At 36.8% G+C, this 24994-nt stretch overlaps 1 protein-coding gene across 13 annotated transcripts in view; it reads left to right on the forward strand.

Moving 5' to 3' along the window:
• The first annotated feature begins 2923 nt into the window (after window positions 1-2923).
• The window catches only part of LOC108069552 (uncharacterized), a 537263-nt gene continuing 515192 nt past the window's right edge, over window positions 2924-24994 (forward strand). For 11 of the 13 annotated variants that reach the window (XR_011418413.1, XR_011418414.1, XM_070214354.1 and 8 more), the window contains exons 1-2: window positions 3047-3376; window positions 5780-6001. Coding sequence is in view for 11 of the 13 variants with exons in the window: in XM_070214354.1 (XP_070070455.1) it covers window positions 3126-3376; window positions 5780-6001 (473 nt within the window). In the remaining 2 variants the exon portion in view is untranslated. The other 2 variants (XM_044392616.2, XM_070214358.1) reach the window with 2 other exon arrangements.

Here is a 24994-nt window from a genome sequence, read left to right on the forward strand (position 1 = left end):
CTTATATACCCTTGCAGATAAAGTAATGCTCACTCGGTGCATTTAAATTTTGTTTTTAAGTAGTCAAGAATCAAAACGCCTACTTCCTACAAAGTTACAATGAATTTTCTTATATTTGTTTGAATATTCCTATGGGAGCCTTAAGATATAGTGGTCTGATCCGGCTCGCTCCGACATATGTACTACCTGCAATATAAAGAAGACTTTCGGGAAAGTTTCATCGCGATAGCTTTAAAACTGAGAGACTAGTTCGCATAGAAACGGACTGACGGACAGACGGACAGACGGACATGGCTAGATAGACTCGGCTATTGGTGCTTATCAAGAATATATATACTTTATGTGGTCGGAAACGTCTCCTTCACTGCGTTGCAAACATCTGACTGAAATTATAATACCCTCTACAAGGGTAAAACAAAAAAACAAGTACAAGTAAAGTGATTTTTCAAGACCACTCTGAGGCGAATAAATTTATATATGCCACTGCAAAAATCGTTTCTTGCTGGCATTCCTATTAGCAGAACAATGAAACAAAAGACAATTGACAAAATATTTCGCATATGGGCACTTTCAAAAAAAAGTCCACCAAGCCAAAAACCTTAAAACTTGAAAAAAAGATATTTCCACATGATTTTGCCCCGATATTAGTTTCTAATTAGTTGGATACTGAGCTTAACTACAAATTTGGAGTATAGTTTGATTATTTTTATGACAAACCCCACCAATATACGCAAAAATCAGTTTTTGGCTATTTTTTTGTTATTTTTTGGACCTGTCTTCTGTTGTTAATTTATCCTATAGGAATGCTAATATGTGACATTTTTCTGTACTGAATGCTTCATTCACATGCTAAACTATTAAGTTAAAAGCAAAACATCCAGCAATTGAGAGATAGAGGTAAAGAAATTCGCTTTACAAAACCGTCGGAAAAAATGTCCCGAGCGACATGTCCCGAGCGAATGTGGTTGAAAATGCATAAAAAAAAACGGCAAAGAATTTTTGAGTAAAACCAAAAGCATTTCACAGCGACATGTTTGAACAACATTCTAAAAAAAATCGCAATAAAATATTCCATCAGAATTCGCTAATTTCTGGTGTTGTATGAACCTCCCCGAAATCCACTTCTATTTTTGTCCCCAGCGAATACGGCAGTTTTTTACCGATATCTTAAAAACTAAAAGTGGTACAAAATCAAGATTTTTACCAAAAAATAGAGCTTGGAAAGAGTGAAAAGAAAAGCCCATAATTAAAATTAAAATCCATTGTTTTACAATTTTTTTTCAACTTTAAATGTGTGCAAATGTCCCGAGCGACATTTTGGAAGTGCCCATATTTGCTGTTATTAATTTGCACTTCTCTTTCATCATCATTTTTGGTTCTAATAATGCACCGGTACTACGTTCAAGAGTCTAATAGTCAAATGAATACTATGACAAAATATACATACATATATGCCGACCAGTGTATATTAGTTAATTTAAAAAATTGTTATTGCAGAATACAATTTAATTTCAATTCAGGGCCCAAAAATAAAAATAGTTTTACTTTTTAAACAAAAAAACAAGAGAGAACGCTATAGTCGGGTGCTCCGACTATCAGATACCCGTTACTCAGCTAAAGGGAGAGCGAAGGAGATAAAGATGAAAACTTTGATCCGCCGTAACTTTTTAACGAATGGTCCGATTTAAAAAATTTCTTCTACATTTCGATAGGTATTCATAAACACAATAAAACTGCATTTTTACTTTTCCGAAATATTGAAATTTTTAGAATCCTATATAAGCGATTGTGGGCGTTAGAGGGGGCGTGGCACCCTTTTGAAACAAACTTGCGCTGCGTAGGAACTCCTAGAATCTGCATGCAAAATGTCAATCTTCTAGCTTTTATAGTTTCCGAGATCTCAGCGTTCATACAGACAGACAGACGGACAGACAGACGGACAGACGGACAGACGGACATGGCTAGATCGACTCGGCAAGTGATCCTGATCAAGAATATATATAGTTTATAGGGTCGGAAACGCTTCCTTCTACCTGTTACATACTTTTGCACGAATCTAATATACCCTTTTACTCTACGAGTAACGGGTATAAAAATCACCCTATCGCTAAAAACAAATATTCAACTTATTAATGTTATTCACCTTCCTTTAAAAAGAGTTTATATTGAATGAACAATGTTTTAAAAAAAAATAAAATAAACAAAAAACAAGAGAGAACGCTATAGTCGGGTTGTTGTCCCGACTATCTAATACCCGTCACTCAGCTAAAGGGAGTGCGAACGCTGTGTCGGGTTGGTGTCCCGACTAATAATCGTAACTCAGCTAAAGGGAGTGCGAGGGAGATAGATATATAATTTTTGATTGCGTATAACTTTTTAATGAATGGTCCGATTTGAAAAATGTCTTCTACATTTCGATAGGTATAAATATACACAACAAAATTGCATTTATACTTCTCGGAAATCTTTAAAGATGTGGGCGCAGGACCCATTTTAAAATCGTTAGTGAAGGATTGTGGGCGTTAGAGGGGGCGTGGCGCTCGGCTAAAATAAACTTGCGCTGCGTAGGAAGCCAAAGAATATGTGTGGGAAATCTCAACCTTCTAGCTTTTGTAGTTTCTGAGATCTCAGCGTTCATACAGACAGACAGACGGACAGACAGACGGACAGACGGACAGACGGACAGACGGACAGACGGACAGACGGACATGGCTAGATCGACTCGGCTAGTGACCCTGATCAAGAATATATATACTTTATGGGGTCGGAAACGCTTCCTTCTACCTGTTACATACTTTTGCACGAATCTAATATACCCTTTTACTCTACGAGTAACGGGTATAATAAAAGGTGGTTTTCAGTAGAAGTTGAACTCAGTCCGACAAGATCCGCAGTTGAGCGACTACACTCCTAGCCCACAGCTTTGTTTCGAGGCGTCAAACAGATGCGAAATTGAGCCTATTTCGCAGCAAATAAAATTATACACTAACACAACCAAAGACAACGCACACTAACACGGGCAACGCACACTAGGAAGATAGTAAGTCCACCATGCTTGGTAGAGCACACAGAACAAACGCACCAGGTGTAACAAAAAATAATAGTTTTCTCTTGAAAATCATTTAATGACTCGACGTGTTGAGATCATGTTTAAAAATATGTCGCATAGACCTAAAAATATCATAAGTGTAATAATTTTCTTTATTATGTTGTGGAACTTTTCTGTTTGTGAAATATACCTTAATAAAAATATACGTTACATAATAGATAGTCATTTAATGCCGATTGACGTTTTTGCAGTATGTGCTAAATGTAAATATGGACACCAATTTACGTTAAAGCCGAATGCTGTTATACATATAATGGCTTATCACAGGTAAGTTCCAGTAAAATATGGACGCAAAAAAGTGATAAATCATATCCGCATTTAAAAAAGAAAGTAACCCAGTATTTGATAAAAAATATCACAGTAGCCTTGAATTTTATAAACTGGAATGGACGCAAAAAACAATCTCTAGGCATTTCTAAGCCATATAGTCCAAGAAACTATATGCCTAAAACCACGTTTCACCCTTCGCGTTTGCAGGAGAAAAATACTGGCATTTCGTTTTACTTTTGAGAAAAATATCATAGTAGCCGGTAAAAATGTTTTTGTCTCTATAAAGCATTTTTAAAAAAATTTATTTTTTCAACTACTTCTATGATATTTTTCTCAAAAATAGAATGAAATAACAGTATTTATACCCGTTACTCGTAGAGTAAAAGGGTATACTAGATTCGTGCAAAAGTATGTAACAGCTAGAAGAAAGCATTTCCGACCTTATAAAGTATATATATTCTTGATCAGGATCACTAGCCCAGTCGATATAGCCATGTCCGTCTGTCTGTCCGTCTGTCTGTCCGTCTGTCTGTCCGTCTGTCTGTCCGTCTGTCTGTCCGTCTGTCTGTCCGTCTGTCTGTCCGTCTGTCTGTCCGTCTGTCTGTCTGTATGAACGCTGAGATCTCGGAAACTATAAAAGCTAGAAGATTGGCATTTTGCATGCAGATTCTAGGAGTTCCTACGCAGCGCAAGTTTGTTTCAAAAGGGTGCCACGCCCCCTCTAACGCCCACAATCGCTTACATACGATTTTAAAAATTTCAATATTTTGGAAAAGTAAAAATGCAGTTTTATTGTGTTTATCAATACCTATCGAAATGTAGAAGAAATTTTTTAAATCGGACCATTCGTTAAAAAGTTACGGCGGATCAAAGTTTTTCTCCATCTCTTTCGCACTCCTTTTAGCTGAGTATCGGGTATCTGATAGTCGGGGCACCCGACTATAGCGTTCTCTCTTGTTTTCATTAGCAAAGGCTAAGGATCAAGCGTGGTTTTATTCATATGCCTAAAAGCTATGCTTAGCTATATAGCTTACTGGACAATACGGCCCATTGACTACACTGTGCAACAAAATTAATGCTTTTTGAATTTACCTCGATGGGTGCTATATTTTGGAATTCGAGAAAAAATTAAAGTTAACCTGCGTTTTCAAAAAAGTTCCCCACGCCAGGATTCTTAGCACAAGGACCTTAAAGTTCGAAAAATGCTGAAATTGGCCAACTCTCCGGAGCTTTCACAGGCAAACGGATTAATGGATTGTGTTGATGTTAAAGTTTTTTTAAATACACTCATTATCTTTCAAACCCCATACTTAGAATACTTTTATGATTTTTTTTAAGGTGGAAGCCAGTTCAAGAAAACATAGTCAAAAAGCAAACAGCTGCGGTCAAAGTGATAATAGTGTTGCCGCCCTGTGTTTTTAAAAGTTTGTTGTTGCAATTTATCTTTTCCTGGTAACATTGTATTGATTATAATTGAACTCATGGACTTATTGGATACAACAAGTTACAACAACAAACTTTTAAAAACACTGGGCGGCAACACTACTACTATATTGACCGCAGCTGTAAGTTTTTAAGTTTTTTGACTATTTTTTCTTAAATTTGTTTCTCCCTTTAAGAAAATCCAAAAATTATTTAAAGTATGGGGTTTGAAAGATAAAAAGTGTATATTTTAAAAATCTTTAACATCAAAACAAAACATAGATCCGTTTGCCTGTGAGACCTCCGGAGACTTGGCCCATTTCAGCATTTTTCGAACTTTGAGGTCCTTGTGCTAAGAATCCTTGAGTCGTGGAACTTTTTGGCGAACGCAGTTTAACTTGGGAATTCGTAACGAATTTACAAATATAGCATCAAATATAGCATGTTACGCCCAAACGACTTATAACTTTTTTCGCGACTATCCAACTCAGATATTTTTCATAGATAAGGTTCCTCCCTACGATTTGCAGACCCCCAAATCAACCCACGCTAGTTTTGCGGTTCTTTTACAAAACCAACGGATTTGACCAAAAATATTTTTTGACATTTTTGATTTGCATAAAACTTGCTTTGCGTTTTCTATTCGGAAAATAAGTAAACACGTGGATCAGGATTTGGCGGAAAAATAATATATTTTTAATTAGGATTTTTTTTAGTTTGCCAAAAAACGTGAGTTTTGAAAAGGTACCCTCTCATTAAAAACCGGTATATCCGGTTGTAGTAATCCGATTGACTTCGTGTCTCTTGCATTATTTCCTCTAAAATTTATTTTTTGGCAAACTCAAAAAAATTCTCATTAAAAAAAAATTTTTTTTAGCCAAATCCTTACACGTACACGTAAAGCAAGTTTCATGCAACTCAAAAATGTGACGTTTTTTAAAAGAACCACCGTATATATATATATGTATTTTCTTTCAGAAAAATGATGCACAGCTTTTTAATATCTAATTATCTTGCAAAAGAAATTATAAATTTAAAGAATATTACAAAATGGATTCCACTCAAAAGAAAAATTAAAAGAGCACTAATAAATTACCTTGTCAAAGAACAAACTGATTTTTCGGTTCCAAACTCCTTTGCTGACTCCATTAAAATGCTATTGGTTAACGGATCTTCACAGTATAAACTATGGTTAAAAAGGTATTTATTTATTCATAAGTTTTTTACTAACGCTAAAAGTTTATAACTTTAAATATATTCTAATTTTTATACCCGTTAGTCGTAGAGTAAAAGGTTATATTGTATTCGTGCAAAAGTATATAACAGGGAGAAGAAAGCGTTTCCGAGCCTATAAACTATTTATATTCATGATCGGGGTCACTAGCCGAGTCTATATAGCCATGTCCGTCTGTCCGAACACTGAGATCTCGGAAACTACAAAAGCTAGAAAGTTGGGAGCACGAAGGAGATGGATTTATATAATTTTGTTTGAATGAATGTCTTCTAAATTTCGATAAATATAAATATACACAACCAAATTGCATTTATACTTCTCGGAAATCTTTACTGGTGTCGGCGCCAGACACATTTTAAAATCGTCAGTGGGCGGTTGTGGACGTTAGAGTGGGCGCGGCGCTCAGCTGAAATGAACTTTTGCTGCGTAGGAAGCCCAAGAATATGTGTGGGAAATCTCAAATCTCAAAATCTTTTAGCTTTTGTTGTTTCCGAGATCTCAGCGTTCATACGGACAGACAGACAGACGGACAGACGGGCATGGTTATATCGACTCGGCTAGTAACCCTGATCAAGAATATGTATACTTTATAGGGTCGGAAACGCTTTCTTCTCTCTGTTACATACTTTTACACGAATATAATATAATATAATAAAAATATTTTCTTCCACAGTGCTTTTTTTGACCCACGAAACTACCTAACTATTTCAAGTAACTCATAAGTATTTTTGAGCACAAGTAACCCTTGCTTTAAACATATTTATACATGTGCGTAAGTTATAGCCCGCAAAGATTCGTAGGCCACGGCCATGTGCTTATATACAAAGTCAAAACAACCTAGACCGTATAGAACCGTATAAACTTATGTTATTTAAAATTGTGACAGGTTTGGGCACAGTTTGTGAATAGTCATTGGAAATAGAGCAAAAATATTAATTTTTAAAATTTTAAAACAGTTTCCGAAGATAAGTACCAATACCATAGTTTCTGATTGGGGATCTGGGGCTATATTACGTAATTACAATTTTATTTATTTATTTTATTTATTTATTTGATTGTTTCTATCCCAGCGCTACAAGCATGTAGCATACTTATAAATTAAGGCGCTAGTCACGGGTGTACAATTGAAGGCTGAACTTAAAGCTTAACTTATATGCTAACATTTGTGTCGGCACTTACTACTATTACTATTTTAATTGACTTTTATTTTAAATGTTGATTATAATTTTTAATTTTTTTGATTTTTTTTAAATTTTTGAATTCTTAATTTTTAGTTAGTTTATTTTAATTTTAACCTGTAATTTTTGATTTTTTTTTTGTTACTCTCACTTTCTCTCTAGGTTCTGGTGGTGCTATTAATTTGTCTTAAAATATTCTTGCAGTGCGTTTTTAAATTGAGCTTCATTACTGATTGCCTTGATAGTATGTGGAAGTTGGTTCCAATTACGAACAGCATATACAAGGAACTGCCTTCTTGTGCATAGATACTTATACTTAATGCTCATTATGTTTCTGGTTCTTCTTGACGAACTAAAAATAAGTTTTTCATATAGGTACAACGGCTCTTGCTTGCTTATAATTTTATGGAGTAGTAATAGGGCCCTAAGGTTTGTCCAGGATTTAAGTGGCATGTTAAAGATTTTAGTTGTAACGTCACTTATATGGTCAGCTCTCTGTCTATTATAAATATATCTTGCCACATTATTAAACGCTACCTGCAGCTTGCGCTGACCTACGGAGCTGCAGTCACTAAATACCTCTAGACCATAGAAAAGTACCGGTATAAGGTACATTTTTGCAATTGTCTCTTTTATTTTGGTCGGTAAGAAGTCTTTGGTCAAGTATAGGTTTCTAAGTATTGCATACATTTTTCCCACAGATTTATTAATGTGATCATCCCAAGTCAATGTTTGATTAAACGTAAATCCTAAATTAATTGCAGTTTTCACATACTCAAGAGGAGCATTATTAATAGATAATTTTTCCAATGCACCGGTAGCCATCACTCTTTTACCTACCACAACACATTTCGATTTTTTCGGGTTTAATCCTAGCCCATTGATTTTCGCCCACTGGCTAACAATTTCCAATTCAGTTTGACAGACACTTATACATTCATTAATTCTACGAATAGGACGGCTTACATACATTTGAACATCATCAGCATACATGTGTACTTCACAGTTTGACATATTACTAGGTAAATCATTTACATACACTGAGAACAGTAGTGGACCTAGGACGGATCCTTGCGGCACACCACGCTTCAGATAAAGAAAAGACGAGTACACATTATTTACGAAAACAGACTGACCGCGATTGCTTAGATAGGAACAAATAAGTTGCACTGATGAGCGCGAGAAATTACATAGACGCTTTAACTTAATACAAAGAATTTCGTGATTTACCGTATCAAATGCTTTACTATAATCTAAAAGAGTCAAAAATGTTATGTTGTCAGTATCCATTTTTTCCCTGATGTCTTCAACTATTTTAATTATAGCTGTGGTACAGCTTCTGCCAACACGGAACCCTGATTGCTTATCGGTTAGTATATTCCTACTTGTTAAATAATTGGTCATCTGACCAGCCATAAGTCTTTCGAAGACTTTAGACAAATATGGTAAGATTGAAATTGGCCTATATTCGTTTGCAGATTTTGGAACAGGTATAATTTTAGCTAATTTCCAAGAGTCGGGAAATATTGATTGTGTCAAGGCAGTATTATATATAAAAGTTATGTATGGTAATATTTTTGGCAATAGTATCTTTATAAATTTTGGGTTTATGTCGTCGACTCCAGTAGCATTTGACTTAATTAGTAACATTGATTTAAGGACATCAGACTCAGTTACACACACGAAACTAAAACTACTATCACAGGTACCATTATCACAGCCGCAATTTATATTATCACAATTTCGATATGTATTTTGAGGTAGGTGATCAATATAGTCATCTTTAGTTACTTCAGGTACTTTGCAGTCTAAAAATTTTTGGTTTAGTTCATCAGGATTTGCATCACATCGATTAGTTTTGGTTTTACCAATGCCTAGTTTTTTAATATCAGCCCATTTCTGCTGACTCGTTGTTGCCCTATTAAATCTGTTAAAGAAATATTTGCGTTTCTCTTGATTAATCAATTGTGAAACATTTTATATTGAACCGCGTGCTGGCTTGTCTTGTATCGCTTCCATTTTTTAAATGCAGTATCCCGTTTGTCAATAAGTACCTTAATTGCTGAATTGAACCATGGATTTTCACGTGGCTTGGTCATTTTCGTCACAAACGGTACTGATCGATTATATAAGTATATTATATTATTTTGTAGGACAGTCAATTGAGAATTAATATTTGTATGGTCATAAATAGAGTCCCAGTCACATAAATTATAGTCGTTACTTAGCAAGGTGTAGTCAATATTTTTAAAATCCCTATAAACTATATGGTTTTCAGTAAAGTCAGTATTAATATTATAAATTAGGTCGTGTTTTGAAAACATTGGCATTGAAAGTTGACTATACATGGACATTTTATCACAGTCAGTTACAAAAAATAAATCAAGTAAAGTATCACAGTGGTTTGAAAAATGTGTAGGTACTGATGAGTTTACTAAATTTAAACCAATAGATCCGATGTCGTCGGATAATTTATTTTCTTTTAGAATATTGCTGTTGAAATCCCCAGCAAGGATAACGTCCGAATATTGTATAGACATAGAGGACAATAAGTCAATTAAGTTTTGGTAGTCAATAGATCGGTTTGGTCTATAAACACAGCCTATTAAAGTTTTTGATGAGTATAATGTATTTGTGATCTGGACAAATATCCATTCAACGGAGCTATCACTCGGATGTTTACAGACAAACTTTGCATTAAGACGTTTGTTTACATATAAGGCTACTCCCCCAGCGTGGCTACCACGGTCGGAACGAAAGATATCATAACCATTACACTCTACTAACGAATCACTGACATACGACGAAAACCACGTTTCGGACAAGCAAATAACATCAATGTTAGAACTAACAAATAAATACCTAAATTCTTCGATTTTATTCACTAAGCTTTGAGCGTTAATATGGCATACACGAAGGCCATTTCTCTGATTACCAAGTACTCTAAGCATCGTATAGCTGCTCGCACTCAGGGAACAATCATTGTCATCCATCATCGACAGACCAGACAATCAGTAACGCATACGCACCTATTGATTTTGATATAAGAATTAGTCTAAGCACCACTATTAAAAACAAAAAAGAGTCTTGAGAGAGTGTGAGATACCTAATTAAGAGAGTCGTATTTTTAAGAGTTTGGGAAATCTTATGTCTAATATAGAAAGAATATTTAGATTTAAAGAACCTAGTTATAATTAGATTAAGATACAGGAACATATCAGCGGCGAAATCCCTGACAGTTCGCAGCGATTCCGTCCACCACAGATGACGAAGTTGCAGCGCGCGGAGATGTAGATAATTGAGAAGAGCGAGAAGAGGCTAGCTTATCAGCATCTTGCGAGAGCGCCAACAGCTGATCCATACTCTCGATGCAGTAGATTTTATCATTGCACCTGATGTGGACTAAACCTCTGCGGGTAAAAACAGCAGAGAACAGTCTGCGCTTTTTAAGCTCTTTAAATATTATATAGTGCTCTCTCAAAAGCTGCTCATTGACATAAAGAGCAGCTTGTGAGTCGAAGCCCATCATATGCAAACTTAGTTGTTGGTTTACTGCGCGACGATAAGCTCCGATACAGCGCAGCAGCGTGATTTTTTCGTGCTGATTTTCCATACGTATTATGACCACCGGGTCAACAGAAGAGTTTTGTGTTTTTCTGGCCCGGAATAGCTCCTTGATTTTCGGTGGCGGTGCTAGCTTGAGTGAAAAACAGAGCTGGTTATACAACACCTTCAAGTTTTCCCCCTCAATAAATGGAATTCCATGTACGCGTAAGTCACACGCCTGATTTGCCATTTGTTGTGCTGCCAGTTTTGCCTCGATCTCTCCCAATCTCTCTCTCAGGGTGGTCAGCTCGCCAACCTCCCGATCCAGATGCTTGACGCTCTCAATCAGCTGATTCCTCCCAGCGCGTAATTGTGCCACTTCGCCCTCCACGATGGTGACACGCTCGCCAAACTGCTTCATCTCGGCTGCAATGCAATCTAAGCGGCTCGTAAGACCGCCTAGAATACGTTCCTCTGCGTCCCTCACATAGGATGCTATTTGCTCAGTTTGTTCTTTGAAGCGCGAGTTGAGCATCTCTAGGAGCCACGGCGGCGGGGCATCAGACATGCGCTCGGTGGGACTCACAATGTTGTTGGTGTTGCTGCGAAGTCGCTTGTTTGCTGGAGCCGAAGTTAAAGACATGGCAACTTGAAGAGTGTGAAGAGTGTGGACAGATAAGTTCGACGGTGGTAAGTTCGATGTTCGTGCACAAGTATGAATGCGGCGTTCAATTTTTATTTGTTTCTTTGGTTATTTTAATCAGTTTATATGACAACCTGGCCGGTATCCAAAAAGACTTGCAGTATTCACAGTGAAAGCGAGATCTTAGTACCCTTTTAACTGGTGTCTACGCTTATTTTAACTATAAGTTCAGAGTGAAAACTATTTTTCTTTGGAGCTTAGAGAAAACACGTCCGTTCGTACTGAATACACTGAATTGATTTCAGAGAATTCTGAACCGAGACCCCTTTCGGTAAAGTCATCTCGACTATCCAAAATATATAAGAAATACACCAATAGCCTTTTTACACTAGCGTGGAGCTATGGGGGTTATTGAGATAACCCTGTATTTTTACATACACCGAGAAAAAAAACCGTTCTCAACGTTCTTGATTTCAGTATTTCTGTGCTCAAAAGTGAGGCAACAACGGTTTTACTAAAGTCAAGAATGGTTCTCTCAGTTCCAAGAGTAAATCACTTGAAAACCGTAGAATAATGCTTGGTACTATTTTTATGCAAAATCTTATAAAAGGTGATATTGATTTCGTAGAACTGGTAAACTGTTTAACTTTTAATGTTCCCGTTAGACTAACACGAAATTATTACCCTCTTAATTTGCCTCGATGTACATCAAATTTTACTCTGCATGAGCCCTTTCGTGTTCTATGTAAAAATTATAACAATCTTTATTATTTAATTTGCACTTCAACATCTATCCCCGTATTAAAAACTAAAATTTTATCTCATTTGCTTCAATCTTAGTTGTAGTATTTGTTTCATGTATTTTCCTCGCGAACTCGAATTTTTGTCCTAATTGATAAAGGGTCCCGCGCGTTACAAGCACGTGCTTGCACCCAAAAAAAACTCGATATGAATCGTAGGTCAATTTGACCTTTTTTAAGATCATTTTTAACTTGATATGGGGCCAGGTAAATGTGATATGGTCGACCAAAACTTATACTAGTGCGAGCGAGAAAACATGCTTTCGAAGTACGTCAGTTCGAATTTCGAATACGTCTTTCTCTCTTCCACTCATGTCATTTTGCTCGCCATATTGATTCTTGCGCTCTTTTTCGAAGTTAGAGAATCTCCGAGAGAGAGAATTCGGCAAAATGATATTATTTAATGTAAATTTTATGAATATTTCAGGTAAAAACGATATGAGTAGGAATAACCAGAAAATTACCTGGACTTATCGATTTTACGGCGACGTGCTTTTTTTTGTGTGTGGTATCGTTGGGCCACTTGTTTGTACTGCTCGTAGTGCATCAACGTCCATCATATGTATATATAAATCGTTTTCGGTTTTAATTTTCTCTCTTTTACCAAGAAAAAACTATTTTTTTTTCAAAAACACAATTTGTGGATTCAAGCATAGTAGGCGCTCTTCATTTCAAGAGTAGGCGTTCACGTTTATAAGATTAGGCGCTCTCGATTTTAGTAATATACATATCCCCTACTGAGACGAAACTATCCTTGAGTTCAAGAGCTATTCTTCTTGATTTCATTATTAAGTGTGCTTGATTTCAATAATACATTCTTCTTGTTTCAAGTAAGTTCCACTATTGATCCCAAAATGAAATTTTCAGAAAAATTCAACATATTTATATTTTTTTTATATTTACTTTCTTTATATTTTATTAATTTTTTATTTATTATCTCTAAAGATTATAAAATGAAAGACCGCTTTTTAAGGGGATACGACCACAGCCCATACCGTAAGAGCTAGAGCAGCCAAATTTTTGCACAGCATTCCATTGGGGGCGTAGGCGCCGACTAAGGTCCGACGTGTCACCCCAGTGGCCCCAAACAGCTCCAACATCCATATTTCGAGCAACAAAACATTAGATGTACTTAAGCTTAACTTCTAAAATGGTTGGAATTTCGAAATTTAAATTTTGCAGAATTTTAGGTCTTGAAAGGGCCTAATTAAAGATGATAAAGATGATTTTTGGCTCAATAGTTATTCTATTGCCCAAATGCTTAAGTTTAATTTTATAAGTTTTTAACACTATTTTAAGTATTTTTAACGAATTTGTTTAGATTTTCTAAGTTATTGCGTTGCATTTTGTAGGAGCCTGCCGAGAGAGCGAAACCCAGAGAGCGGATGGCAAGAGAGCGACGGCCGAGAGAGCAAAAGCCAAGAAAACTGTCGAGGGGAGGGGTAGTGCTGTGCGGTAGGGGGAGGGGAAAAGTGAAATTTAAGTTAAAATTTGTTTTGGATTTTAAAAACTTAAACTGCTGTTCCGATCAATATGATTTTCGATCAATAGTCAGTCCTGTGGGTCAAATGTTTAGGTTTTATTTTTCAAAAAATAGTTTTCATTTGTAGCAGAAGTAAGAGCCCTATTTAATTTTCACCATGGAAGAAGATAAAAAATTACTACAAATTCTGTAAACAAAGCCAAAATGTTTCCATGTTAATTATTAATCTTAAGACTTAAACTTTTCATCAAATTCGTATTTACATATGCATATATGGAAATGTTTTGAAAACACATAATGTGCTTAAATACAAATAAAATTATTCATTTCCTTTCAGCCAATGCAAAATTGGAAGAGTTTAAAATTAATAATTACACAGGCCGACAAAATGTGACATGGGTCGGTGTCCAGGCCACTACGCCTATAGTCCATCAGCTCTGGTACTTGCGGTATCTTTAATTTAAGAAAATCACAAATTTTCTTCGTCTTTTGGGATATATTTTCAAGAGTGGTCAACCAATTTTGGTAATCTTTTCGGAATTAAATAGTTGCATGTCTCTTTTATACGGCCGTTTTGGAAAATTCAATCTAACTGAACCACAAGAGAAGGTGGGCGCATTTAAAATTTAAAGTCACAGCAATGTTTAAAAATCTTCATTTGTGAACAGCGTTTATAAATTAAATAAAAATATTTTCTTCTACAATGCATTTTTGATCCAAAGACCCCTTATGTCCCTAATTTTTAGGACACTCATCAGGTTTTTGTGAATTGTTTTGGAATTTTTAAAATTGTTTTTCTTACTTCCTTCACAGTGACGATTCACAAACAGTGCCCAAACCTGTCACTATTTTACGTAACTCATAACTATTTTTGAGCACAAGTGACCCTTGCTTTAAAAATATTTATACATGGGCGTAAGCTAAAAGCTGGAGGGGGATTACACTTCAAGCATTTCAGCCCCCAAAGATTAGTAGGCTACGCTCATGTGCTTATACTCAAAGCAAAACTACTTAGATCGTTTAGAATTATGATATTTAAAATTGTGACAGGTTTGGGCACTGTTTGTGAATTGTCACTGTGAAGGAAGTAAGAAAAACAATTTTAAAAATTCCAAAACAATACACAAAAACCTGATGAGTGTCCAAAAAATTAGGGACATAAGGTGTCTTTGGATCAAAAATGCATTGTAGAAGAAAATATTTTTATTTAATTTTTAAACGCTGTTCACAAATAAAGATTTTTAAACTTTGCTGTGACTTTAAAATTTTAAATGCGCCCACCTTCTCTTGTGGTTCAGTTAGATTGAATTTTCCAAAACGACCGTATAAAAGAGACATGTAACTATTTAATTCCGAAAAGATTACCAAAATTGGTTGACCACTCTTGAAGATATATCCCAAAAGACGAAGAAAATTTGTGATTTTCTTAAATTAAAGATACCGCAAATACCAGAGCTGATGGACTATAGGCGTAGTGGCAACTTATGCTTAGAAAAGCCTCATTTATCGAAATAAAATGGTGGCAGGCCTGGACACCGACCCATGTCACATTTTGTCGGCCTGTGTTATCAATCAATTAAAATTGCATTAATAACATTGTAACTGATAGAAGGTATAAAAATTCACTACTTTTACCTACACTCATAAAAAAAAATCTAAGAATTTCCTTAAAATCTAGACAATTCTTTCTTGAATTTTTGCCAAAGGCGACCTCACCTTTGTTTCAAGAAATGGTTTTTTTGAAAGGCACCATTAAAACAAGGAAAAATTTTTCTTGTTTCAAGAAATTAAATTTCTTAAAACAAGAAAGGGTTTTTTAGAAAGCCACCATTAAAACAAGAAAAAATATTTCTTAAAATAAGAAAGGCGATTCTTGTTTCAAATGACACAAAAATGTTCTTAACTCTTTAAGACCCCTTTGAAAAGTGAGCAAATTTTGTGAAAGTCAAATTTTCAACTTTTTTCCTGGGGCTTAAAACAAAAATGTTTTAATGCAAAGTTATTCCCCAATCAAAATAAACAATAACTGCAAAAAAAAAATGTTTAAATATTTTTCCTTGTATTTCTTATAATTTTTTGAATGGAGACATCTCAGTAAAATTTTGTATGAAAAGGAAGAAAAAGGGGCTGAAATTGTTATTTTTAGCTATTTTTATAAAATCATAAAAAATACAAGGAACAAGAAGGAAAGCTAGCTTCGGCCAGCCGAAGCTTATATACCCTTGCAGATATAGTTTAATGTACCAATAGCCGAGTCTATCTAGCCATGTCCGTCTGTCCGTCTGTCCGTTTCTATGCGAACTTGTCTCTCAGTTTTAAAACTATCGCAATGCAACTTTCCCGAAAGTCTTCTTTCTATTGCAGGTAGTACATATGTCGAAGCGAGCCGGATCGGACAACTATATCTTAAGGCTCCCATAGGAATATTCAAACAAATATAAGAAAATTCATTGTAACTTTGTAGAAAGTAGGCGTCGTTTTGATTTTTGACAAAATAAAAACAAAATTTAATGGGCACTCTGAATCTGGAATTCCTGGAACTGCACCGAGTTAGCATTAAACTATAGGTATTTACTTTATTTAATTTATTTATTTGGTTTATAGTTAACTATGGACAGCTAACTTAACAACTTAACGATTTATACATTTATACGTTTAGTGAATCGAGGTACATAACAGTAAATTTGGAGGGATATAAAATCAATAGAAGTCTCAAAGGATATACATTGATAGGCTAAATTATAATTAGTACATAAAACACGGAATGGTTCATGAAGGGAAAAATTAGATCTCACAATTGGTAGACGGATAGGACGGAAGGCACGAGTGTATCTCGAGGGAACTGCAATATTGATATCTCTCAGCAAAGTTGGAGAATACACCGCACCGCTCAGCAGTTTATGTATAAATATTACACCGTTTCAAAATCTGCGGTGTTTTAAAGTGTTTAGGTCAATCAGTTTTAGCCTGGACAAATAAGGTGGTTGGATGTCCAAAACGGGAACGTCCTTCTAAAGTGGTCCTGTGCCACAAGCAACTAAAGGTCCAAGTTGAATTATAACGGTAGGCCAACTCGCTTAGACGGACGGGACAGACAATAAAGTTGATGCGCTCTGGTTCAGTTGTTCTTCTCAAGTGCCCTTTAATTTCCAATTCATTTGGCTTTAGAACTAATGCGCTCGCATAATTGCGCGTGTATGTGTAAGCATGCAAAATTCCAGTATGTGTGACAAAGTGAGCGTAACAATTAAAGAGCGCAATTTGTACATACATATGTACCTTAAGAGTAGCAATTCAAGAATCCACAGAGTAAATTTACATATGTACATATGTTCCTTAAGAGTAGTAATTCAAGAGTAAACAAAGTAAACTTAAGCTTAAGCGTATTTACAAAAATGTATGCAACTATATGAGCAATTACACTATGCAGCATCAAAAATGAACCTCGATGAATGCTATATTTTTGGATTCGTTACGAATTCCCAAGTTAAACTGCGTTATCCTAAAAGTTCCCCGACGCAAGGATTCTTAGCAAAAGGACCTCAAAGTTCGAAAAATGCTGTAATTGACCAACTTTGCGGAGCTCTCAGAGGCAAATGGATGCATGGCTTCGTTCGAAGTTAAAGTTTTTTAAAAGATACACCCTTTATCTTTCAAACCCCATACATAAAATATTTTAGGATTTTTTTTAAGGCAGAAATAAATTCCAAAAAACATAGTCAAAAAACTGAAAAACATACAGCTGCGGTCAAAATAGTAGCAGTGTTGCCGCCTTGTGTTTTTAAAAGTTTGATGTTGTAATTTTTTCTTATCCAATTAGTCTAATAGTAAAATTATAATCAATACAATATTACCAGGAAAAGATCAATTACAACAACAAACTTTTAAATACACAGGGCGGCAACACTACTACGATTTTGACCGCTGCTGTATACTTTTATGTTTTTTGACTATGTTTTCTAGAATTTGTTTCTGCCTTAAAAAAAATCTTAAAAATTTTTTAAGTATGGGGTTTTAAAGATAAAGGGTGTATCTTTTAAAAAACTTTAACATCGAATCAAACCATGCATCCATTTGCCTCTGAGAGCTCCGCAAAGTTGGCCAATTTCAGCATTTTTCGAACCTTGAGGTCCTTTTGCTGAGAATCCTTGCGTCGGGGAACTTTTTTGAAAACGCAGTTTAACTTGGGAATTCGTAACGAATCCAAAAATATAGCATCCATCGAGGTAAATTTAAAAAGCACTAAAAATGCTGCACAGTGTTATTTAAGTTGTAATTGAATATATCTAAACAGTAGGAGTTGCAATGAAATGAAATGACTAAACATCGGCCGCGTTGAACGGCTGCAGGGCTTCAAGATTCCTCAATTGGTACAGGAGCTAACCGATGAATAGAACGCGTATACACGCCAGATTTAGTTCTGACGACTGCCACTCGAACCTTTCCATCCGCGCCTTTGATCACCTCCTCGATGATTCCTAGCAGCCACTGCTGCGGCGGACTGTTGTCCTCGTGGACCACGACGATAGTTCCGATTTCGATGTTGTGGCTCTCGCTCAGCCACTTCTGCCGCTGCTGTAGACTCAAGACGTAATCGCGTTGCCAATCTACCCAAAGCCGTTGCTTGATGGCGGATATCAGTTGCCATCTCTTTAAGTAGCTCAGTTTGTCGTCTGTTACTGGCTGACTGAACACGAATGGCAGCGCAACGAGCGTTGTCCCGACCAACAGATAGGTGACTGCTTCGCCATCGTTGGGGTTGGAGCTGTCCACGACCATTTAGAATTTAGAATGGCTTCTACCTCCACCAACACGGTGTTCAGTTCGTCCTGCCGGAGCACTCCACTTCCCACGGCCTTGATCATTAATCCTTTGGCCGATTTTACGGCCGCCTCCCAGAGGCCGCCGAAATGCGGCGCTCGGGGCGGAATGAACGAAAAAGTGATTCCTCGGGTGGCAGAAAATTCCATTATGGCATCCTTGTTGGCAAAGAAGTGATCCTTGAACTCTTGAAGCATCCGAGAGGCACCAACAAAATTGGTGGCATTGTCGCAGTAGATCTTCTGTGCCCGCCCACGCCGGCCGACAAACCTAGACAAACACATAATAAATGATTTAGAAGTGAGGTCTGAAACAAGTTCTATGTGAACAGCCTTAGAGGCAAAGCAAACAAATATGGCAATATACATCTTTACAGCTGACTTCCCTCTAATTCCTAAGGTTACCAAAATTGGACCACAAAAGTCCACTCCACTGATCTCAAAAGGTCTATTGCCATGAAGACGATCAGCAGGTAAATCTCCCATTATTTGGGTTGCCAAAACTGGCTTATAACGAAAGCAATGTACACACTACCGTACAATGCTATTACAAGCTTGACGAGCGCTCACCAACCAAATTTCATGCCGAAGAATAGCCACCAAGGCTCGTGGACCTGCATGACAATTTGAATGATGTAAATATTGTAGGTATAATTTAACGAAACGGCAATCTTTTGGCATGAGTAACGGGAATTTAGCATTGTGTGGCATAGGCGCTTTCAGCAAACGACCGCCAACTCTGAGCAGCCACCACAAATGCTTGCCAGATTGATGAGGATACAAAAATGGATTAAGTTTTTGATAGGATGGTTGTAAAATCAAGGATTTTTGTAGCTTTGCAATTTCAGTTGCGAATTCGATTCGCTGCAATGCAGACACCACTGCTAAAAACGCCGAACGAAGTTCTTCTGCTGATGGCACGTGTGAAGTCTGCTTGTGCGATTTACCATTAATAAATCGAAGCATGTATGACACGATGCGCAGGATTTTCAAATATGATGAAGACTTGTTAACCAGATCCATAAATGGATTCTTCAGTGCATCGGCCGCGATCAAGACTGTGGTATCTCTCCGCATCTCTAACACAGAGAGATCTTTGGGGTGTTCCAGGTGGTGATTTACTGGCCAATAGGCTCGGTTTTCCTTTAAGAAGTTTGGGCCCGTAAACCAAATTGATTCCACGAGCTCACTAGTTGAGCAGCCACGTGAAAGGATGTCCGCTGGATTCGCGCTGGTAGGCACATGACGCCAGACAGCTTGCGAAGTCAATTCTTGAATCTCTGCTACACGATTCGCAACAAATGTGTTCAGGTGTGATGGGTGCTTCTTAATCCAATACAGCACCACCTCAGAGTCCGACCACAAAAAGATGTCGTCCACTGGTGAGTTCAACATATCCCTAATTTCACTCCATAACCTTGCCAGTAAGTGAGCAGCGCAGAGCTCCAAACGAGGCACCGACTTAGTTTTGAGAGGTGCTACTCTGGATTTTGCTGTGAGCAATCGTGTAAACGTTCTTTCCTGATGCTCCACTCTGATATAAATGCAGCAGCCGTATGCTCTCTTTGACGCATCGGCGAATCCGTGAATTTGATATTTCATATTTCTTGCGATTCCAATATGACGAGGTATGCTAAGTGAATCTAGATTTGAAAAGCAATTAGTTACCGATTTGAATTGTTCAAGTAAATCTGTGGGCAATGCTTCATCCCAATCTAACTTATGCAGCCAGATTTCTTGAATAAGAATTTTAGCGCGAGTGACAATTGGACACAATAATCCAAGCGGGTCATATAAACGTGCTACAAACGATAAAATAGACCTTTTAGTCGGCACGAATTCGAGTGAAAGATGGTCTGCGGAGTATTTAAACACATCACTTTTGGAATTCCAAATTAAACCCAAAGTTTTGGTGTCATCTTGCGACCCAATTGGAGTGGACGCATCAGAAACTTGAAATTGTTGGCAGTTTGATGACCATTTGGCTAAACCAAATCCAAATGGTTTTAATACAGAGTCCAACTCCTGCTGCAACAATCCTAATTCCTCTGGCGTTTCTGCACCCGCTAATAAATCATCGACATAAAAATCATTAGCAAGTGATTTCGATGCCAATTTATGCGATGTTGCATGTATGTCACTCAAGTATTTCAGACACCGGATAGCCAAAAAAGGTGCTGACGCAGTGCCATATGTAACTATATTTAATTGATAAATTTGCAATTGGTCGTTAGGGTTCTCTCTCCAGATGATTAATTGAAAACATCTCTGGGTCTCGTCAATTTCCACTTGACGGTACATCTTAGTGATGTCAGCAGTAATTGCGTAAGGATGTAAACGGAAACGAAGCAAAGTTGCATAGAGAGATGGCTGTATCGTTGGACCAACTATAAGAGTATCATTAAGCGATATTTGTGATGATGTTTTGCTTGACGCATCGAACACGACTCGCAACTTTGTTGAAGAGCTTTGCGGTCTGAGCACACACTGGTACGGGATAAAATAATATGGCTCACACGGGATTGTGTTATTGATTGCACTCATATGACCTAGTGAGATGTATTCTTTCATAAAGGAGATATACATGTCACGGACTTCTGCTTGTTTTCCCATTCGCCTCTCCAAGCCAAGAAATCGTCTCTTAGCTGTCTCAAAGGACGAGCCAAGACACGTCGGACTAGATTTAAACGGCAATTTAACACTCAACCTGCCCGAGGGTAATCTGTTTACAGATTCATTGAACGATTGCTCGCAAAGAAGCTGTTCTGGGGTATATAAATTTGGATTCGAGGTATTTGGAACTTGATCTAGCTCCCAGAACTTTTTAACAATTGAGTCTAGCGACGATTCACCAGTTATACTTAATAATGATGTTGAGCAAGCTTTCTTATTTTGTGGGGTTTTACAACGACCAGACACAATCCAACCAAAAACTGTTTCACGTAAAGTTAAAGAATCTTGTTTACACCTCAGACGCCCATCTTTAAGAAGATCGAAGAAAGCGTCTGCCCCAAGCAGCAAGTCTACACGTTGCGGCTTATGGAAAAGGGGGTCAGCGAGATCAATATGACTTGGAATGTTAACATTTTCCACAAGCCTTTCGGGTTGATAGGACGTGATAGATTTTAGAATACTGAATTCAGTCATTGTTTCAAAGGAATTTAAACGAGAGGCAATATCAGTTTGAACGGCATGCCGAATGGCAGATTTTGTCTTACCTATGCCTATTAAATTGATGTCTTTTCGAGATTTGGGTAATTTCAAAGTATTAGCAAGGTTTTCGGTAATAAAATTTACCTGAGACCCAGAGTCTAAGAGCGCTCTGGCCATGTGGTAAGATCCCAACTGATCCTTTATTTTTACTATTGCCGTAGCTAATATGACTTGATCAGAATCACTAGCAGCTAGATTAGTGGATGATAATTGACTAGATGTCGAAGTTTGTCCTGGTAGAGCTTGTCTAGAGGATTCCACTTGAGTTTCTGTTGCGTACCTATGCAATAGAGTATGATGCGGCTTAGAACAGACTCTGCAAGTGCTCGACTTGCAGGCTGTAACTGTGTGATCTTTTCGCAGGCAATTTATACACAGAGAAAATGATTTAACGAACTTGAAACGATTATTGCATGGGATAGCAGCAAAAGAAGAACAAGATTGAATATAGTGGTCATCCGATTTGCAAAACGAGCATTTTGGTTTATGCTGTTCATTTGGCTTAGCCACTGCTAGCGAAGTTCTTCCTCCCTTTTTTCCTCCATTACGCTCATATTGCTCTACGAGCTCCCCCTCCTGAAGAATTTTCTTCAGCAGAGAGGTGCTGATACCTTTTATTAAGAGCCTTTTCGCAATCATCCCAAAGTGGTAGTTTTGTATAATCTAAATTCTCCTCCCATTTTCACCGTGTCGTAGAATCCACTTTGCTCATAACTAAGTGTATGAGCATAGCGTTGGAAATCTGTTTGTCATTTCCCAATGACAACAATGACTCATACACGGCTCTTACTGTGTCTATCAAGGAACGTAAAGAGGATGAAGCAGGGCCTTGCATCTGCGGGAGTTCAAACAGCTTCGAAACGCTTTCAAAAACAATAAGACAACTATTATCATAAACGTTTTTTAAGGCAGATAACGCTTTTGGGTAATTAGCATCGGTTACTTGGTAAGCAAGACAACAAATAATTGAATTTTTCAACATTTGAAAGAGAAAGGTCATTCTCAACGAGGTTTTCGAAAAGTCCAATGAAATTTTTATATTCCGCATACTCCCCACTAAACTTTGGCAGTTTCATGTGAGGAAGTTTTTTGCCTTGAGCAGAAGTTACGCCTAGCATGGTTGAATTTGCTTGAGTGTTGGCGATGATGTGGTGACTAGTACCTTTGCTTTTTAATAAAGCCTTTGTTTTCGCACATAAGTCTTCTAAATCAGCGCGAGACACAAGATCTGTATTAATGTCATCCAAATCTTGGTTAATCTTAAAGGCTTTTTCTACATATTGGTTTAGTATTTCTAAACGGCAATCAATTTCTACTGGGTCGACGTACCCTGAGTACTTTTGAACTGTAGTTTTAACGCGTTCTATATCAGCAATAACATTTGTATACTGCATTAACAATGTATCGAGGTGGCTTAAAGTGGTTTCACCTAGCGATCTGTTTTGACCCTTTCCCTTTTTTCCCGTCATAAGTATACAACTCTGCTCCAATAGCAGCCAACAATTATCCAAACGAAATTAAATGTATTTGAGAAAAAGGAATTGATGCAACACGTGTGGCCGAATGCCAGGAAGCGAAGCACATCCCACCGGGAAAATGAGAAGGTGGTTCTTTGTGTGCTGAAAATCCTGTTCCTTTTAGCAGAAAGTGTTGGAAATCCTGTATCTTTCAGCAGGCGACGGTGTAGGGAAAATGTAAATTCCCTAGGAAAACCACATAGAAACCTCATTTCCCCCTTACTTTTTGTGTCCCCCCCGTGTATTTTGAAACCAGAGACGGAAGAAATGTAAGGGGTAAATGAGGTTTTGTCCCTTCCGCTTGTATGGAGAAACCTCATGAAAATATCATATTTTCCAGAGGAATGTTCCCGCTGGGATGCACTATGTAAATATATGTATGTGTGTGTGAGGACAGGTTAACCCAGCGGAAATGTGAGAAGTTGGTTTTTGTGTTCTTGAAATCCTGTTCCTTTTTGCAGGCGGCGGTGTAGGGATAGATAATTTCTGAGCGCTAAATGAGGGTGGGTTTCTGAGTAGCATCAATATCAGGCCATTTATGCGCTGTGTGATTTCTGTGGCACTACGATTATAATATTTTTTAACAAAAAAATAACCAACTTATAATATTCAAAAATCCTATGATTTACACCAAAACCAAAAGACTTGTTCTCACATTTAGTTTTAATTTTTAGTAATTTTAAAAGTCGTAGAAAAAATATTGATAATTGTTAATCAAAAAAATTAAACTATATAACATTATTATCATAATGTCTATAATGATAATATTAATTTATTTTACTCAACATTTTTCAAATAATAATAAGGATGAATGTGGGATTCAACCAAATTATAGAGAAAAGCCACGGTAAGACGATTAAAATATTTGATCACATTTATCAAGGAATTACATTAGATTACAAAGAAAACTATTGTTGCTTTCTACATTTTTAAACATTTTTTGTGAAATAAAATAATTTGATCGTCAGATCGTGGCCTAAGTTATTTTTAAGTGTTGTTAAAAAATAAAAATTCGTGTTGGTAGTATTAATAACACGAAAAATGCCTAATATACCTATAATATACGTAACCTTTAATGATTACGGTCCCTGAAAAGTATTGTTTAAATATTTATTCGGCGCCAAAGTGTGACCCAATTTTACAACGAAATTTACCCCACATTTATCTGCATTTTGTATGGTATTATCAAGAATATAATGCAGGGTCACATCATTTTTAAATTTGTTGGGAAAAGTGAAAAAAAAGTGAAAATATAACCTTTATTTCAGCGTTACAAAGGTTAGTATCACAGATATTTTCGCCATTAATAAATATACGCCTCCGGATGCTATCTTCAACACAAATTCTGCATTTCAGTGACACTTGAAATGTTTTTAATCTTTACCAGTGGTAAATGGTGTGAGGTGTTCATTAAATGGTTGTATAAATAGTACTTCAGTACTAACTTAGTTGTTTAACTTAATCAAAATATTACATTTATTTCAGCCAGGCCGACTGAGACTTCTTGGGACCAGAAGTGTTGCGCCTGCGTTTGTCATATTTTATTTTTTCTTCTCATAGTTTTTGATATAGATACCCGACGTAAAACAACTGAACAGAGGGTAAATGATCGGCCATGGCAAACCAGGCATAATTTCTGGAGAGATCCTTTAATTTTGTGCGGAGACCTAATAATGGTAATTACTCTTATTATTATTCCTGGTCTTACATTCATATCTAAATTATGTTTGATATTTTCAGAAGACAGACAAGAAATGGA

The sequence above is a fragment of the Drosophila takahashii genome, chromosome 3L (assembly GCF_030179915.1).
Source record: "Drosophila takahashii strain IR98-3 E-12201 chromosome 3L, DtakHiC1v2, whole genome shotgun sequence".
In the NCBI taxonomy this organism is placed as follows: domain Eukaryota; kingdom Metazoa; phylum Arthropoda; class Insecta; order Diptera; family Drosophilidae; genus Drosophila; species Drosophila takahashii.